General features: G+C 53.2%; 2 protein-coding genes across 5 annotated transcripts in view; one reads left to right on the top strand and one right to left on the bottom strand.

Annotated features, from left to right (window-relative positions):
* Positions 1-4,715, top strand: part of Extl1 (exostosin like glycosyltransferase 1) — a 35,072-nt gene extending 30,357 nt beyond the window's left edge. For 2 of the 3 annotated variants that reach the window (XM_070037586.1, XM_070037583.1), the window contains exons 7-11: positions 24-113; positions 1,624-1,710; positions 2,046-2,206; positions 3,109-3,274; positions 3,432-4,715. In XM_070037586.1, the coding sequence (XP_069893687.1) occupies positions 24-113; positions 1,624-1,710; positions 2,046-2,206; positions 3,109-3,274; positions 3,432-3,614 (687 nt within the window). In that variant the 3' untranslated portion in view covers positions 3,615-4,715. Of the gene's footprint in view, positions 1-23; positions 114-1,623; positions 1,711-2,045; positions 2,207-3,108; positions 3,275-3,431 lie in introns of those variants that run through there. The other variant, XM_070037585.1, reaches the window with a different exon arrangement.
* Positions 4,716-5,996: 1,281 nt separating this feature from the next.
* Slc30a2 (solute carrier family 30 member 2) lies at positions 5,997-14,451 on the bottom strand. Of its 2 annotated transcripts, none has more exons than XM_070037581.1 (8): positions 13,934-14,451; positions 13,096-13,313; positions 12,201-12,347; positions 11,371-11,524; positions 10,755-10,929; positions 9,450-9,555; positions 8,300-8,434; positions 5,997-7,652 (listed from the first exon to the last, which is right to left on the bottom strand). In XM_070037581.1, exons 1-8 carry the CDS (start codon positions 13,972-13,974, stop codon positions 7,507-7,509), a joined length of 1,122 nt encoding a protein of 373 aa, XP_069893682.1. In that variant the 5' UTR covers positions 13,975-14,451; the 3' UTR covers positions 5,997-7,506. The 2 variants fall into 2 exon arrangements, with proteins under 2 accessions (XP_069893682.1, XP_069893683.1); XM_070037582.1 differs by lacking the exon at positions 13,934-14,451 and adding an exon at positions 13,567-13,665.
* Between the last annotated feature and the right edge of the window lie 3,841 nt (positions 14,452-18,292).

Raw genomic sequence — 18,292 nt, 5'->3', positions numbered from 1 at the left:
GATGCCCTCCACTTTCTTCCTAGATTGTGGTTCTTTGGAGCAGTGAGAGGCCACTCCCGCCCAGGTGGCCGGAGTCAGCAGTGCCCTTGACAGTCATTGAGGGGCGCAGGAAGGTGAGGAAGGGGCGGGGCATGGAAGGGATAGGCTTGTGGGGGTGATTTGGGAGAGCACACACACGTGGAGTGTTCCACTCACTTGATCCTGAGCTGAGCTGCATTTCAAAGGGGGGGGGGGGGCTAAAGAAGTTGGATCATGGGCTCTGCTAAGGTCTACAATCTATGATTCTTTCTGCTCCTTGGTCCTGGTAGCTGGTGTTTCCAGAGCACTGGGGTTCCTGTGATGAGAGAGGCAGAGGAGAGCACGGATGTCCCAGAAGAAAGATGAGGAGAACCCTGGGATCCTGGGGGGGGGGGGTCTGAACAAAGGGCAGGAAATTGGGCTGGAAAGGGGTGGTTTCTGGGATCCTGAGTGAGACGTGGCGCTGGCTGTGTACTTTGTGGTACATTCTTTCACCTCTACACTTGTTTTTTTTTTTTGTTTATTTGTTGCTGCTGTTGTTTTTTTGTCCATTGTGGGGCTTGAACTCTGGGCTTGGGCGTTGTCCCTTATCTCTTCAGCTCAAAGCTAGTGCTCTACCACTTGAGCCACAGCACCACTTCTGGTTTTCTGAGTGGTTTATTAGAGATAAGAATCTCACAGACTTTCCTGCCCGGGCTGGCTTTGAACCACAATCCTCAGATCTCAGCCTCCTGAGTAGCTAGGATTATAGGCCTGAGCCACCAGCGCCCGGCTTTAGACTTGTTTTTAATTTTTATTGTTATTATAAAAGGATTACGATTACATAAATAAGGTTAAGAGTACATTTCTTTTTGGACAGTGTCACCGCTTCCCTTGCTCTCTCCCTTGTTTTTTTTTTTTTTTTTTGGGGGGGGGTCTGGTCGTGGGGCCTGAACTCTGGGCCTGGGCGCTGTCCCTCAGCTCTTCAGCTCAAGGCTAGCACTCTACCACTTGAGCTACAGCGCCACTTCCGGCTTTTTTTTTTTTCTGCTTATGTGGTGCTGAGGAATTGAACCCAGGGCCTCATGCATGCAAGGCAAGCGTTCTACCACTGAGCCACCTTCCCAGCCCCCCCCCCTTTTTTTTAAAATGAGGATGTTTGCCAGCCCCTTTTTAGGTTGATGCAAAGAGAACCCAAGATCTTAAAACTAAATAACCTCTGGGTACCAAGGGCTCACGCCTGTAATCCTAGCTACTCAGGAGGCTGAGATCTGAGGATCACAGTTAGAAAGCCAGCCCAGGCAAGGAAGTCCATGAGACTCATCTCCAATTAACCAGCAAAGAGTTAACAGTGTAGCTGTGGCTCAAGTGGTAAAGCACTAGCTTTGAGCAGAAAAAGCTAAAGGACAGTGCTCCAGCTCTAAGTTCAAGCCCCAGTACTAACAAAACAACTAACAACACCAGCTAAAACCGTGAACTGCTCCATTTGACCAAAGAGGAAATTGAAATCCAAAGATAAAATGAGCTCTTGGCAGCCTTGCCATACTCACGACCATTCCTGAAGGACTCCTACCTATTATTAACTCAGTCCTGTGACTGAGTTATCCTTACCCTCTCTTACTGCAGGCCAGTGATCGCTTCTTCCCATACAGAGCCATCAGCACCAATGCCATCCTCAGCCTTGACTCTTGCATCAGTCTCTCCACAAGTGAGGTGAGATCGAGGCTCAAGGGGAACCCAGTGTGGTGAGGACTGAGTCTCCCCCTCAGATTCCCAGAGTTGGGAGGATCAGAGGTCCTAAGATCCAACCTCTTGCTTTGGAAACCACCATAGCTAGCCAGTGGGTCACCCCTGTAGAAACTCAGGAGAGGCATAACACCAAGAGCGGGAAATGTTACACTTGTGGTCAACTCCAGATCGTGGCTCCCATTCCTTTTCCCCTGAGCTCTGCTTCAGCTCTTTAGCCAGGCTGGCCTTGCTAAAGGAACAAAGATGTTCCTTATTAGTCAGGAAGTCCTTCATCACAGCTCATTTAAATCCCTCTCCAGGTGGACTTTGCCTTCACCGTGTGGCAGAGCTTTCCAGAGCGGATGGTGGGCTTTCTGACATGGAACCACTTGTGGGATGAGGCCCAGGGTGTCTGGGGCTACACTGCTAAGATGACCAATGAATTCTCCATGGTTCTCACCACAGCTGCCTTCTACCATAGGTACAAATGCTGGCCCTAGTATAAGATCAGTGGGTGAGAGACTTTGAGCTTTGAGATCCAGGTTTAAGGCTCAGAGCTGCCATTTCCCAGTTCTGTGATTCTGGCAAGTCTCCTCACTTCTGTTGAGTGTCAGTTTCCTCATCTGTAAAATGGGGTGTATTTGCCTCACATTGCTGTTATAGTTACCCAGTAAAGTCACAGGACAAACGTGTAGCTAGTGTTGTTTTAAGTAGAACCATTTATCAGACAACAGGGTTAGAGTTGGTGTTGGTGATGGGTTGACAAGAGAATGGTGCTGATGCTTTGTAAATGTGGGTTTCATGGTCTGGGGATCATCCCAGACCTATTGGAAGCTTCCTGAAGTCATCAGTTGTGCAGAACGCATTAGGAGTGTTGGGTTGGGGCCTGGAGGGTCTCTTTAAATGGGTTTAAAAATATTCATTCTCTGTAATCTGGAGTCTTTTGTAGACTTATCTAGGAGCTCTCAGGGAATTTGCAGTAGAGTGAAGAATAAAACTCTTGTTATGTGAGGCTTACTCTGGGCAACATGAGCCTGGTTAATCTACCGCATTTCCTAATGCTGTGCTTGAAGTGGCCACATCCCATGGCTTTGAAACCTGGTCTGTGTCAGAATTTAGACCCTGGCAATCAGGTTGTGTGCCTCCAGGAGATGAGGGAGGGAGAATGGGGGGGGAGAGTCCCACCCCAGAGAGGCACCGCATTGCCTGAGGACAAACTAGGGAACAAATGAGCACTACTGACACCTGAGAAGGGTCTTTCTGAGAGTCACCAGGGGGCTGAGCAGCAGGGCTTTCAAATAAGTGGAGAGGATGGGGGTCAAAGGGAGAGACTTGTGCACAAGGCTGCAGCCTCTCCCTGTCCTCCTCTCCCCACTTACCCAGATATTACCACACTCTCTTCACCCACTCCATGCCCAAGGCTCTGAGAACCCTGGCAGATGAGGCACCCAGCTGTGCAGACATACTGATGAACTTCCTAGCAGCAGCCGTCACCAAGCTGCCCCCCATCAAGGTGCCCTATGTCAGGAGGCCCCCGGACACTCCACTGGTGAGCGCTGGGGGGAGTGGGTGGGCACTGGGAGAGCACCCGCTGGGGGAGGGAGGGAGGGCTTCCTGCCCATGTCTAATGCCAGTCCTTGCTGAGGGGGTGGGGTGGGAGCTCAGAACAGAGAAACCCATCTATGTATTTACTCCTCACCTCTTAGACTCCCGCGGGTCCCGGGACTGGGCGGGAACCGCAGCTCCCGGCTGGTGACTGCATCAACCAGGTGGTGGCAGAGTTCGGCCACATGCCCCTGGTGTCCTCGCGCCTGCGTCTGGACCCCGTGCTGTTCAAGGACCCCGTGTCAGTGCAGCGCAAGAAGTACCGCAGCCTGGAGAAGCCCTAGGGAGCCGCCCTGGGCCCCAGCGGCCTCAAGACACCTGCCTGCCCGACAGCCAATCCTGACAGTCCGTGGGCCAAGCGTCCGCTCCCGATCAGCCAATCAGAGCCGAGATTTCCCGGGGGCGGGGCGGGCGTGCGGGTGGCTGGGTGCTCCCCGCGGCTGTGCCTCCGCCCAGCGGACCCCTCTCATCCCTTCTTCGCCCACCCTCCACCCCCTGCCCCAGAGCTGCTTGCTTCTACTTGTCTTTCAGGTCCTCGCCTGGGCCTCACGTCCACCCCCGGGGGGTTCAGCCTCCTCGGTGCTGTCAGCACCCTCACTGGATTCACCGCTCCACTTAGGCGCCCGGGAGCGGGCTTTGGCCTCTTCTCTTGGGTCTGGAAGGAACACCGCAAATCTTTCGAGAACTGATAGGTGAACGACTGTGAGCCCCCGGTAGTGGCTCACTCCTATAATCCTAGCTACTCAGGGGAATGAGATTGGGGCTCAGAGCCAGCCGGGGCAGGAAAGTCCGAGAGATGCTCAACTTCCAGCAAAAAGCTAGACGTCGAAGTATGGCTTAAATGGTAGAGCACCAGCCTTGAGCGGAAAAAGCTAAGGAACAGCGCCGAGGCCCTGAGTTCAAGTCCTGGTACCGGCAGAGAGGCAGAGATCGAGCCTGAGGCTAACTGCAGGTGGATGTGGCCGCGCTGGCACAGCGCGTGCCCACAGACCAAACCTGGACCTCTGTGCCCGGCCCCGGCCCCCCACCCCGGTCCCTAGTTGTCAGGGCGGCGGCCATCTGCAGACGCCTGGGTTGTCAAGCTGTCCTCTCACCCCAGCAAGAGGCGGAGACGGTCAGGGAAGTCCGGCCGGAGTCTGGGAAGCCAGGGGGACGCTGTCGACCCTGGGCGGGGGCCATGCTGGCCTGGGCGCCCCGCCGCGGTCTGCGCGACCCAGGCCGACCGCCAGAGGGCGCGCGCGCGCCCTCCTCCAAAGCCAGACAGCCCCACGCGGGAGAGCAGCCGGCGCGTGGAGGGCCCGGGCAGGCGCCGCGCGGGGTGTCAGAAGCCGTGGGAGGAATCCGAAAGAATAGCCGTTTGGGCAGGCACGCTTGGCCATTTCCAGAGGGACGGGGCGGGAGGAGGGCCGTCCCCAGCACCCTGTAGGGTGCGGGTGGGGAGGGGAGGGACGCTGGCTCTTTGGGGTTCCTCCACCTGGGACTGGAATTATCACTTCCGAAATAAAGCGCGCGACCTTGGCCCCTCGCACTCAGGCCATAAATATCCCCAGAGCAGCTGCGCGGGGCGGAGAGGCGGCCGGGCGCGGGGTGCCGGGGCCGCTCCCGATGGGGGAGGGAAGTCCAGGCTGCATCCAGGGTGTCGGGTGTTTTCCTGCTTCGATGCCCGTGGAAACTCCCGTGACTGGGCCGCTGGCTGGAACATGGTGTCCCCAGAGGCCTCTCCGAGGCCTCACCCCCCTTCCTCCAGGCTGACCTGTGATCCCTGAAGGACTCGGGTGGCCTCTCTGGGGCCTGGCACAGCTGGGTGTCCAGGGTGGGCGTCCTTTGGCAGACAGGGGCTGCCTGATGTTTGAGGCGCGCGCAGGGGGGGCTGGAGTGTGAAGGAAGGGGGGAAGAGGTCTGGCCCAGGGTCAAGAGTAGTTGGGGGTGGGTGAAGAAGCGCACAGCTGCGGCCCAGGCAGCCTTCCAGGGGAGGGGAGGGCTCCCAAGTGCCAGGCCCCGCCTGGGGAAGGAGGCGCCTTTCCAATGCAGCTTGGGCACCCAGAAAGCTGAGCGGCCTTGGCATGGCTGTACCTGTGGGGAGGACCCTGGGGGCTCAGAGGCTCAGGGTAGGTTCCCTGCCCCTTCTGTTACTGGTCGGCCCAGGAGAATGAGGCAGGAACTCCACACCTACCTCACACTAGCTGTGAAACTTCAGGCAGGTGACTTGGCCTCTCCTTCCACTTTCTCATCCATAAAAATGGAGGACGGCAATGGCAAGTCACTCCCGAAGGTTGTAAGGACTTGACACATAGCAAAGCCTGAGATCTAGCTTCCTGGGGCCGGGGTGTGCAGAGAGCTACAGCACTTGATTCTTCTGAGACTGGGGTAGAGTGCTCCACAAACACCAGGATCAGGATTGCCCATATACTTCCAGACCCATGCTACAGTGCTAATGTTACCCAGAGACCTTGAAGGACACCCCCCTCTCGGCCCCCCACACACACCTAGACCACAGCCAATCCCAGTGACAGTGCTATAAGGAACAAAAAAGCCATTTTATACATGGGAAGAAAGTGGCTCAAAGGGGGAGGCTTGGTGACAAAAGACAATCCCAGCTCCTGAGATCATGAGTTCAAGGCCTGAGATATACACACCAAATCACACACACACAAACTTAAAATGGATGTTATTTATTTAAAAGTGGGAGGGGCAACCAACCAGCCCCTCCTCTTCCCATCAGAGCGCAGAAGAGAGTCCAGCTAGACTGGAAGGCTGAGATGGGGGCCCTTCCCAGGCAGCCTCAGGACACAGAGCACCCTCTTTCCAGGACGATGATCAAAGGAACCACTCTCCAACAACCACCAGGTGCTTGGCAGACTTTGGCTCTGTCCTCACAACAACCCCGTGAGGTAGGTGTTACATTCTTGGTCTCCAGACGAGAATAAGAGGCACAGAAAGGCCAACTGGCCAAAGGACACTTGTTTATACTAGCAGGGACAGACTCTAGGCTCGTGGCTTCCATTAAAACTGGGCTAGCTGCCTCTGAGACTGAGGACAGGGCCTCCCGGAGAGCAACTTGTAAACACAATGCAGACCCCAAGTCAGGACTCTTTCCATGTATGTAAAGGCCAGGAAGCCAGCGTCTCCCCTGGGCCATGCCCTCATCTCTACATTGACTAGGTCATGCTATGTTGGCAACAGCAAAGCTGGCTGATTTCGGGCTCTGTAATCCCCTCGAACGCGATCAAGAAAAAGTGGCTTCCCCTCCACCTTTGTAGACTGTTACTTTCCACTGAGGAGGCTCATTTAGATATAATATGGAAGGTTTTTCATGGTTTTTTTTGGCCCTGGGATTTGGATTTAGGACTTCCTGTTTCCCAGACAGGCACTTAAACTACATATGCCTCCAATCCTTTTTTGCTCTGATTATGTTTGAAGTAGGATCTTGCTTTTTGCCAAGATCACCCTGGGCTGGGTTTTTTTTTTTCCTTCATAGCTGTGATGACAGGTGTGCATCACTACATCTGGCTTTTTCTGTTGAGATATGGGGGTCTCTCAAACTTTTTTCCCCCCAGGCTTTGGTCCTCTCAAGCCATGCTTGGCTTTAAGTTTTTATCTAGTAAGAAGTCTCTTCTTCTAGGAAAGAGTCACATTTGGACTAAGGCACAAACAGGCCTTAGGTGTCCCCTAGATTCAAATCTCTGGGTGTCTCATATGAGTGTAGAGGTCCCTTATAACTCCAGATCCTCATGGCTTATGCCAGGTAGTTATGTACCTGCGCATCTTAAAGGTTCATTAGGGCAATCAGAATCAAGTGAAAACTGCAGGATAGGGAAGGAAACTGCAGCCAGTCCTGTCCTCTGTGTCTCAATGCCTTTGCCATTTGTTAGGACAGCATTAGCAGAGGATCAGACCTGACCAGAGCCATGCTGGGAGTAGACACAGGAAAAGAAGCAGCTTACACTGGCTGTACACACTGGCTTTCTTCCCACCCTGGGACTAGCTGGGGCAGATGGGAGTCCAGAAAGCATCCCACTAGTCAGGTAGGCAGGCTCTGCATTGGGCCTAGGGTAGAGAAAGGTATTATAAACCTGGTTTATAGCACAGTGGAGTGAGATGAGTCCTGGCTGGGCCTGCCAGGTTCAGCCGCTTGCAGATCCTGGCTATGCTTCCGTTGGTGGCTGGCCCAGGTGGTCAGTCCGAGGGCCCTTGGCATGCCTGACAGTCCTTCATGTCCTCGGAGTAGTTTTCAATCTGGATGGTGATGGTGTGGAAGTGGAACTTCCTCTGGAGGTGAGTGCTGGTTGCCTTCAGCACAGCCTGGGCATCTGCATTCTGAGCTGGGGAGAAAGAAAGGGATGCAAAGAGAATTTGTGTGTGTGTTGGGGGGGGGGGGTGGGTTATGGGGCTTGAACTCTGGGCCTGGGCGCTGTCCCTCAGCTCTTCAGCTCAAGGCAAGCACTCTACCATTTGAACCACAGTGCCACTTCCGGTATTTTGGTGGTTAATTGGAGATAAGAATCTCAGGGCCTTTCCTACCCAGGCTGGCTTTGAACTGTGATCCTCAGATCTCAGCCTCCTGAGTAGCTAGGATTACAGGCATGAGCCACTGGCACTTGGCTGACAAAATTCTTTATTCATGCTCAGCCTCTGCCCACACCCCATGCCTACCCCCAGGGAAATGGGATAGGAGACCACAGACATGAAGAGACCCCAGATTCTGCTGCAGCTGGACAATCCTCTAGGCCCTGTGACTGGCCAAAGCCTAAGAGAGCAGAAAAGCCTGGCTGAAAGACTAAAACCTTCTTAGAAAACCACCCTTTTCTTCAGCCTCAGTTTGTTCATAGATAAGTAAGATCTCCGTGCTCAGAGGAAGTAGTGTTTGAAGTGTTTGACAGAGGGAACTTGGCAAGACATTCAGGCTTGGCTCCAGGCCTGGAGCTGCCTCTCTTTCTCTCACCCCAGCCTGAGTGTCCCAACCACTCACCAATAGCGATGTGGACCGAGAGCACGGGCTGGGCCACGGTCAGTGCCCAGATGTGTAGGCTGTGCAAGGCTTCTACCCCGTCCACCGACAGTAGCAGGTCTCGAACAGCTGTGAAGTCCACACCCTTGGGAGTCCCTGAGGATGGCAGGCACAGGGACTAAAGGAAACTGCTCCTCACACTCCATTCCCCAAGGAAAGTCTAAAACTCCAGCTTTCCTGCCTGGGCTGGCTTTGAACCACAAGCCTCAGATCTCAGCCTCCTGAGTAGCTAGGTTTACAGGTGTGTCTCCTCTTCTAAAGTGGAAACTTTAAAGACCAGTGCAGTTTATTTTGCCTACCACTGTACCCTCAGTGCCTAGAACAGTGCCTGTCCTGTCCTTAGATGCTCAATAAGCTTCCTGAGCACTGGGATTACAGGTGTACACCACCATGCCTGGCTCCATGTTTTTAGTAGTAGGCAAACAGAAGAATGAAACCCGGAGAACTGCTGAACTTATCTAAGGCAGTTTCATTCTTATCCTCACTTTTATCTGGGTCAATCATCTTCCTGGAAAAAAAAAAAAAAAGCTCTGATCTGCCATCAAATACTTCTGCCAACCCTGGCTAGCACGCCGTTCTACTCCAAACTGTCTTGACTGTGCAGAGGCCCAAGACCTAAGACCCTCTCACTAAAGAGTAGTAGTTCAGAGCAGCCCGTTCTCCACCACCTGTAAGCAATCTTTCCTCCCAAGGCAGTTCCTCGCAGTTTCCTCCCAGGGGTTCCTGAGCCTAGCAAGAAAGGCTTGAGCTGAAGCAGGTTCAACAGGCCCCACACAACCAGTCCCCTTGCTGAGCCTCAGCCTGAGCTTCCTCTGTCCTGGAAAGCAGGACTGAGCAAGCTCCAGGTGCTGTGGGGGCCAGAAGCCACGTGACTAGGCAGGGGCCAGAGGGAAGGGCAGGCACAGGCTGGGACATTCCCAGGAACTGGCACACCTGAGGGCCCAGCTCTAGGCCAAGATCTCACTGGGGCCCCAGGAAGTTTTGCCAGCCTACATGTTGCCAGCCAGGCTCTAGATGTTGATTCCAAGGTGCTAGGATTCTACACATACACACACACCTTCTTTGACGATGCAGCTTAACAGCCAAAAGAGAGCCCCAAGGTCCCAGTTACCTTCCATCAGCACCAGGATTACATCTCTCAGGATGGTCAAAGTGGTCCCCAGGACCAGGATGGAGAAGAGGAAGGTACAGATGGGGTCCACATACTTGTACTCTGGCTGCAGAAAGGGGGAAAAACAAGCCAGACAACAACTCAGCTTCCCTAGCCCCCAGCACCATAGCGGTGGCTCTCTCTGCAGTGTGGGCATGAGTCTCGCCCAGTCTTGCTTCCTGGTTTTCTATTCTGTAGTCCACTTGCAGGCCAGGCAGAACAGACCACAGTTCAGGATAGAGCCCAGGCTTTCCCTGCACCTCCTTGTCTCTAGGACAAACTAAAAGGATCTTTGATGGATTCTGGTTCACCACCCCCATTTTATATTCAAGCCCTAGTCCTGGGGCTTGAACTCGGCCTGGGCGCTGTCCCTAAGCTGCTTTTGCTCAATGCTAGTGCTCTACCACTTGGAGCTACAGCTCCACTTCCAGTTTTTGGTGGTTAACTGGTGATAAGAGTCTCATAGACTTTCTTGCTTGGCTGGCTTCAAATCACAATCCTCAGATCTCAGCCTCCAGGATTAGCTAAGATTACAAGCATGAGCCTGGCTCGGATATGAAGTAGGCCCTGAGAGGAGACTTGAGCTGGTACAGCTTCTTTCCAGGCTTTGCCTTTGTTTTAAGGATTTTAGGGAAAAAAACCTTTAAACAAGGTTAACTAGACCTTGGCTCCAACCAGCCCAGTTCCTGGAATGGAAAGAATGTCTCTAGGTCCCCCTCCCCTTAACAATCTAACCCAACTTGATTGTTCAGTTAAGGACTGACCCATAAAACAGATAGGTTGTAATCTAGCTCGAACAGGCGACTCCACACGCTTCCGGTAAACCCTGCCTTTCGCACTTGCTTAATGTAAACTCCGCCTATTGGCCACCTGTGTGTGGTCTGGTATGACCATACAATCCTTTGTGTTACGATCCCATTGGTCACCTGCGCGTGACCAGGCTCGACCTCATGAATTTTTGCCTTTAAAAGCCAAAGAATGGGGGCCCCTCGAGGTCGCAATATCAGCTCCCGAGCCTGTGCTGCGGCCCTGGCTGGTCAGTGTAGAAACCTTCTCAATAAAGTTGCTTCTTTGATAACAACTTTATTGCAGTGGGCTCTGTCACTCAGGAGGACTAGGTGGGCTTGCCTGCCTGAGTAGGGATCTTCCTACTACAGATACATTTTCTTTCTCTCTCCCAACCCTGTTACTCAGAGCTGGGAGGGAGCTAGAATGGTTGGGATTTACACTTCCCTGGCCCACCCTCCTCCGGTCCCCAGCTCTGACCTTGAAGTATACAACATAGGCTGCCACCAGGACGCCCAAGCTCTGCAGAAAATCTCCAATCACATGGATGAAGGCAGCCCGGACACTGGGGTTCTGCTCCTGGCTGGTGTCACTAGGACTGTGCCCGTGGCCATGGCTGTGCCCATGCCCAGACTGATGAAGGGCTATTCCCATTCTGTGGAAGAGAAGACGAAGCCAGGGACTCTATCATGAGGCTACGGAGCAAGGGAGAGGACACCCAGGCTGTTCCCATGTTCCCACCTCTTCTTCCACTGAGACCAGTTTCAGCACAACATGAAAAGGGACCTGGGTTGTTCCCAAGGGACATCTACTCCACATCAACCAGGCTCATCCCTCCCCAGTGCAGGCATGAGGTCTTCAAGCTTATTCCCTTCCAGGGAGCCGGGAGTGGACAATCCACTGTGGGCTCACATATCTCTAATGATGGATGCCTTTGGGCCAGTCCGAAGGCAGATCCCAACACCTCACAGCAGGAGAGCAATCCTGTCCCTGCGGCCTGGGCTGGGCTACAAACTTGGCTGGACCACGTGACCTCCTAACACCAGCAGATAAAGGTTGCTGGGTGGGGGGGAGAGGGGGAAGAGGCTGCACTCACATGATGTTCACTACCACGGCGCAGCCAGATGTTATCAGCATAGTGGCCCCTTCGATCTCATAGTTCCCAGAGATCAGCCGCTCTACAGCCAGGTACACCAGTACCCCAGTCACGACCCAGATGGACAACACAGACAGCAGGGCTCCCAGGATCTCTGGGGACGAGTCAGACCCCAACAGCAATCTTAGGTACCAAGCCTTTCGGCTGATAAGCCCTCCCCCTCTTCCTCCTCTCTTCTCCCCTGCAGAAGTCAGGACCTGGGTCTCACTGGGCTCCAGTATGGTTTGATACTCGGGTTTGGACAATTACCCTAGTCATCCCTCCTATCCAAGACTGTCAGATGGAACTTAAGACACCACCTTGGTTAGCCTTGTTTGGACTGGAAAGAAACTGACATTCAAATATATGTCTGGCTCATCTGGCAAATGGAGGCTCTAAGGAGGAAAGGCCGGATCGTCTCCCACTGGACTAAAGGAAAATAACTCGATCCCAATGTGAACTGATCAAGTCAAAAGCTGTTGTCTTTCAACAGCCTTGGCTAAACTTTCTCTCCCTCCCAAGTTGGTCCACCAATTGTATGGACAGCACGCAGGCCATTGCCATTTGTTCTTGAAGTTCCTGCTTTCTTAGCAACTGTGCTTCTCTACAGAAGAGGAGCCTCTGGGTGACTGGAACCAGGGTTACTCCATCAGACTGGGCCTTCCCAGAGGGCGGGCACTGGGGTGCACACCCACCAATGCCACCCTCCTGGCCCCACCAAGGGGTCCACCTAACACCTCCTGTTCTGACTCCTTCTCCCTCCCTGCCCTATCTCTCATCAGGAGGCTCACCAGCTCGCTGCCAGCCGAAGTTCATGGTCTTCGTGGCTGGCCGAGAGGACACCCAGAGGGAGAAGAGGCTGATGAGCATGCTGGCAAAGTCAGTGAGCAGGTGTGCAGCATCGGTCATGATGGCCAGGCTGTGTGCCAGGTACCCACCTGCAAGGCAAGGAGAGTGAGGGGTCCTTATTGCTTCTTCCAAAGAGTCAACTTCCCAGACTGTGTGCAGCAGGAAGAAGACACACTGGGTTCCAGATCTCTCTACCCATTAACTGTACAGAATAAGCAAGGGACTTATACTCTCTGCGCCTCAACTTCCCATCTGTAAAATGGGTTAACAGACTCCAGAGAGTGAATGGGAAAAATCAAGTAAAAATAGGGACTGGAAAGTATGGTGGAGATTCAGTAAATGCCTTCTGGGCATTGAGGCCTTCTTCCCTTTCCTTATCATCTGTAAAGCAGGGAGATCAAGCCAGATGCAGGTGGTTCACACCTGTAATCCCAGCTACTCAGGAGTCTGAAACCTGAGGATTAAAGTTTGAAACCTACCCTGGCAGATAAATCCTGAGAGACTCTTATCTCCAATTAACTGGCCAAAAGCCAAAAGTGAAGCTGTGACTCAACTGGTAGAGCACCAGTATTAAAAGTAAATAAATGGATAAACCAGCAAAGTGCAAGGCCCAGAGTTTAAGCCCTACAACTGGCCCGATAAATGAAAAAATAAGTAAGGAGAACCACAGCACTCACATGACAGTACAATGTTGCTGTGGAATTACAGGATATGATATCTATAGAGAAGGTTTGGTGTAGGGAATATTCAATTCATGGAACCTATTGCTTTTACTATCCCTAGGGACATTCAGGCTGTCCACACACCAACATCATCTCATTAGCAAACAAGTCTTACCAACGACTTCCCCGATCATGAATACAAGGCAGATGGCGGAGGCCACATACAGCTGCCGTCGGGCCCGCTCCTTCTTGGGGTCACCGTGATTGCCAGGATCCTTCTGGGCATGGCAGTAATGGGTGTTATGGTTGCTCTGGGTGGCCAGCTCAACAGCCTGAAAGTCCAGGTGAGGGATCCAGATAGCTTCCTCCTGCCACAGCGATCCTAAATACCACCTAGTCAGGGGGGAAAGGAAGAAGAAACAGTAAAGTTGGAGGCCTGAGGCGTGGAGGATTGGAGTGGTGAGGCCAGTTGGGTCTCCCTGTGGGGCCTTGATGAGCCACGTGCTCAATGGAAAGAATAACTAAGAACTCTCCAAGCTCAGCAGGCCCTGGGCAGTGAGCAAAGGTGAATCAGGGTTGTTGGAGGTGTGGTGCAGGGGTGTTCCCTCCCGCCCTTCCCTCCCTCCCGAGGCCTTAGAGGAGAGACCTTGGGAACCGTCCAAGGGCAGGTGGTCCAGCCAAGGAGTTCTGGCTCCAGAAGAGCAAAGCCCTCCTCTGCCCATTTGTGGGGAGACACAGGGCCTCTCCATGGCAGAGCTGCTGGGGGTGAGAATGCAGGGGTGAAGCTCCAGTCTGCCCGCCCCCCTCCCGGACGCGGGGTCAGGATCTGTGCAAGACAGGAGGTTTGCAAGGGGGCCAAGGTCAATTTCTCTCGGGCTGGCATCACTCAACCCTCCAGCGAGTCTCATTTTAGGCTGCCACCAAAACCAACCACCACCGAGCCGGCTAATGGGGAGGTGCGTCCCTTATCGTCGCCCCAATCCCCGCCCTTCCCAGGCTCCCGCCTGCCTTACGGGGCTCGGCGCTGGCTGTTCAGCAGGTGCCGCTTCTCCATGGCCTCCAAGCTGGGCGCATCGGGCGACTCCGGGACGCGCACCCACCTGCGGCTCCGGCCTGGGCCCGGGCTCCGGCTCCGGCTCCGGCTCCCCGCCGCCCGCCGGGCTGCAGCCCCGCTCCGCACGTCCCGCTCCGCACGTCCCGCTCCGCGCCCGCGCTGCGCCCAGCGCGCGTCAGCTTTATCCCGGGCCCGAGGCTGCCCGCCGAGGCGTCGTGTGCAAAAGCCCGAGGGGAGGGGGACGGGTGGCCGTCTGCAAAGGGCGGCGAGGCCCCGGCGCCCGGGGGCCTCCGGGGGCCTGGCTGCCTCGACTTTGCCCAAGGTGGAGGCTTGGAGTGAAAAAGTTAGGATGGGACGGCGGCCGCGCGGCGCGGCGCCCACCCTCCTGGGGAGTCCTGGGGGACCGCGACGTCTAGAAACTTCGGCTACCCCGGAGGCGAAATGTGACTCCGGGCCCAAGAATAAGGATGGATCGGGTCTGCCCCTCCTGGCCGGAGACTGGCAAGAACCCCATTGGTTAGGTGGGGACCCCCCCCCCAGCGGTGGGCGCAGCCCGCGACGCCCTACCTGGGAGCCCCCTGGGTGACCCACCCATCCCCAGCACCGAAATCCGGCCACTTCCTCCTCTCCGGGGCTGTTCGATCAGAATCTTTATTCCCAGCCCCGCCAAGAAACCGTGGCGCGCTTCGGTGAGCCGCCGCCATGGGGCAGGACGCACGCGTCGTTGTCCCCCTCGTCCCCGGCCGCACACGCAGCCCACGGGACCCCTGGCGGACGCACCTGGCCACGCGCGCGCGCGGTGCAGCCTGGCGCGGCTGGCTGGTGCTGGGTCGCCGGCTTGGTGCCCCATCCTCTTCCAGTACTGGCTTACGGTGGCTGTTGGAGGGGGGGAGGGGGTTGTTGGGGCCTCCCTCTCCCCCCTGCTGGCTTCTGACAGGCGTCCTCCCTGTGCAGAGAACTTCCTGCTAGTGACCTGCCTGGCACCTTTGGTTACCAGGACCATGAGAGGGAGCCATCGACCCTGCCCAGAATCAAGGGTCCAGGGCTGGGGCTGAAGCTCAGTAGTAAAGAGCATGCCTGGCATGTGTGTGTGTGGGGGCGGGGGGGGGGGAGCTTAGTTCAGTTCTCAGAACCTCAAAAGTACATCGAAGCTACTGGTTTGGGTTTTTTTTGTTTTTGTTTTTGTTTTGTCTTTCCAGTCCTGGGGCTTGAACTCAGGAACAGGGCACTGCCCCTGAGTTTCTTTTTTTCAAGGCTAGCACTCTACCACTTGAGCCATAGCACCACTTCTCTGGCTTTTTCTGTTTATGTGATCCTGAGGAATGGAATCCAGGGCTTCAAGCATGCTAGGCAAGCACTCTACCACTAAGCCACATTCCCAGCCCCGTTGTTTTTGTTTTATTTTCTTTCTCTCTCTTTCTTTCTTCCTTTCAGGCAAAAGAAGAGTGCAGAAAGAGAGGGAGAAAGGGTGAACAAATGCAATCATGCTATGCACTATGTGGGAAATGACCTGTGTAACTTGTGGGCAAGGAGAGGAGAGGGGAAGTAGGGGAGGGCAAAGGAAGGGATGACATTGTCCAAACAAGAATTGTACTCATTACCTGACATGAAATGGTAACCCCTCTGTACCACATCTTAATAATAACAAATTTATATTAAAAATAGATTGAAGCAAGAAGTAGCCAATTAGATAAAAGTTAGGGAGTTACTGTTCAGTGTTCATAAGAGTTTCTATGAGGTCATTGCAAATATATTTCTTAGAACCTATTTGAGGACAAAACATTTATGCTTTATGGAAGTGTGTCTTACAACCCTCTTGTTCCTGTTAATTCAGAACACACTGTAAAATTTCAATGAATGCAGATTTACAAGTCAGATTCTGTTACACATAGTCACCTGATAAAACACTTTTTATAGGGGTTGGAGATTTAGCTCAATTGAAGAGTACTTGTCTGGCAAAGCCCTGAGTTGAGTCCTGAACGCTGGGTCAAATGAAAAAGTTTTTTATAGCAGATTTATTTAAACCAATACTCTCTCATGATTTCTGTACTAGAAGAGATACAGTCTTTTAGTTTGATGACTCTAGCTCATAACCTTCCCCAAGGCAAGTGACAGAAATTCTAATATCTGCCGGGCGGCAGTGGCTCATGCCTGCAATCCTAGCTACTCAGGAGGCTGAGATCTGAGGATCGTGGTTCAAAGCCAGCCCAAGCAGGAAAGTCTGTGAGACTCTTAGCTCCAGTAAACCATTAGAAAACTGGAAGTGGTGCTGTGGCTCAAGAGGTAGAGCGCTCACCTTGAACTGAAATACTCAGGGACAGCACCCAGGCCCAGAGTTCAAGCCCTACAACCAACAACAACAAAAAGAAACCCTAATGTCTGCCTTCCTCCTAAGGAGCTGGCCTTAAAGAAATTTTTTGACCTTTGACTAATAGTAAGTCTCAGACCCATCTTAGTTCAGAGAGGTCCCCTCCCCCCCCCCGCCCCGCCCCAAGAAAGAATGCTGAAACAGACCAAGAACAAAGCCTTGCCAGCCTTCCCACCCAGATTGTTACCACTGGATCATACCTTTTTCATCCAGTCACATTTCTACATGATTGTCCATCCATGTTTTGGTCATGCCTATGCAATGAAGTCTCCGCAAAACCCAAAAGGAGCTGGTGTCAGTGGCTCATGCCTGTCATCTTAAACTACTCAGGAGGCTGAGATTTGAGAATTACAGTTCAAAGCCAGCCCCACAGAAATGTTCATGAGACTCTTGCCCCCAATTAACCACCAAAAAGCAGGAAACAGAGCTATGGTGGTAGCCTTGAGCAAAAAAGCACAGGGACAGCACCCGGACCCTGAGTTCAAGCCCTAGGACTGGCATTGAAGTGAAAAAAAAAAAAAAAAAAAAAACCTCACAAAGCAACAACAACAAAAAGGACGTGTTCCAGGAAGCTTCCAGATAGATAGCCAAATGCATGAAGTGTTCTTAGAAGGTAATGTTGCCTGCAGGGTGCGGAAGCTCCCAGCTCTTTCCCACAAGCCTTACCCTCTATCTGGCTTCTTCTGAATCCTTTCTCATAGCCTCTGTAATTAACTGCGAAATAAGTAGGCACTGGTGTCATGCCTGTAATCCTAGCTACCCAGGAGGCTGAGATCTGAGGATTTCTGTTTGAAGCCAGCCAGGTCAGGAAAGTCCCTAAGGTTCTCTCCAATTCATCACCAAAAAAGTTGGAAGTGGAGTCCTGGTTCAATTGTAACTATGCTTGAGTGCAAAAGCTAAGGGACAGGGCACAGACCCTGAATCCAAGCCCGAGTACAGGCATAAACAAACAAACAAAAAGTGCTAAACCTTAAGTTAGCATTTCCCTGTGTTCTGTGAATTGCTTAAGCAAATCAAAGGAGTCTATCAGAGGCTCTGTTGAAACTGACATAGATTTATAGCAAGAAACTACCTAAGGAAGCATGGCTGGCATCTAAAGTGGGGTGGGGCGGGGGGGGGGGGACAAACTGGGCTCTTCAGGTAAGCAGTGTCAGAGCTGAATTGAGTTGAAGAATAATCAGGCGATGTCCTGTGCATAATTAACTGCTTGCTCAATGTGTGCACCTGGTGTGAGAGGCTGAGGCTGAAGTTGACTTTTACATCCCCAGAGTACATTTTAACTGATTTATAAGAGTTTAATGAACCAAAATGTACTGAAAACTACCAGGTCCAGGTAGTTTCCTTCTGAGATTTCCCAGGAGATCCTGTGCAGCTCCCAGATCTCAATGGTACTTATAGAATTTTGTATAAAATACAAAAATTGTTGCCAAGTGCTGGTGGCAGGAGGCTGAGATCTGAGGATTGCAGTTTAAAGCCAGCTCAGGCAGGAAAGTCTATGAGACTCTGTTTTCCAATTAACCAGTAAAAACCTAGAAGGGGAAGGGCAGCTCACAGAGGACCAGCCTTGAGTGGAAAAAGCCAAGGGAATTTCAAGGCCCTGAGCTCAGGCCCCAGTTTAGGAGGAGGAGGAGGGAGAGGAGGGAGAGGAGGAGGGGGTTAGGAAGAGGAGGGGGAGGAAGAGGGGGTTAGGAAGAGGAGGAGGAGGAGGAGGAGGAGGAGGAGGAGGAGGAGCAGGAGGAGCAGGAGGAGCAGGAGGAGCAGGAGGAGGAGGAGGAGGAAAAAAAAGGAAAGAGGAGGGCTAGGAATGTAGCTTAGTGGTATAGTGCTTGCCTAGCATGCATGAAGCCCTGGATTTGATTTCTCAGTACCACATAGACAGAAAAAGCCAGAAATGGTGCTGTGGCTCAAGTGGTAGAGTGCTAACTTCAGGGACAGTGCCCAGGCCCTGAG

This window comes from Dipodomys merriami, unplaced genomic scaffold (genome assembly GCF_024711535.1).
Source record: "Dipodomys merriami isolate MVZ:Mamm:240054 unplaced genomic scaffold, mDipMer1.0.p SCAF_28, whole genome shotgun sequence".
NCBI classification, from domain to species: Eukaryota; Metazoa; Chordata; class Mammalia; order Rodentia; family Heteromyidae; genus Dipodomys; species Dipodomys merriami.
This window is presented reverse-complemented; position numbering and strand designations above follow the sequence as displayed.

Coding starts and splice junctions, on each gene's coding strand:
- Slc30a2 (XM_070037581.1), bottom strand. CDS start 13,974: ATGGAGAAGCGGCACCTGCTGAACAGCCAGCGCCGAGCCCC. Junction 11,525..12,200: donor CTTCGGCTGGCAGCGAGCTG/GTGAGCCTCCTG, acceptor ACTCGTCCCCAG/AGATCCTGGGAGCCCTGCTG. Junction 8,435..9,449: donor AATCCTGGTGCTGATGGAAG/GTAACTGGGACC, acceptor TGCCATCCTCAG/GGACTCCCAAGGGTGTGGAC.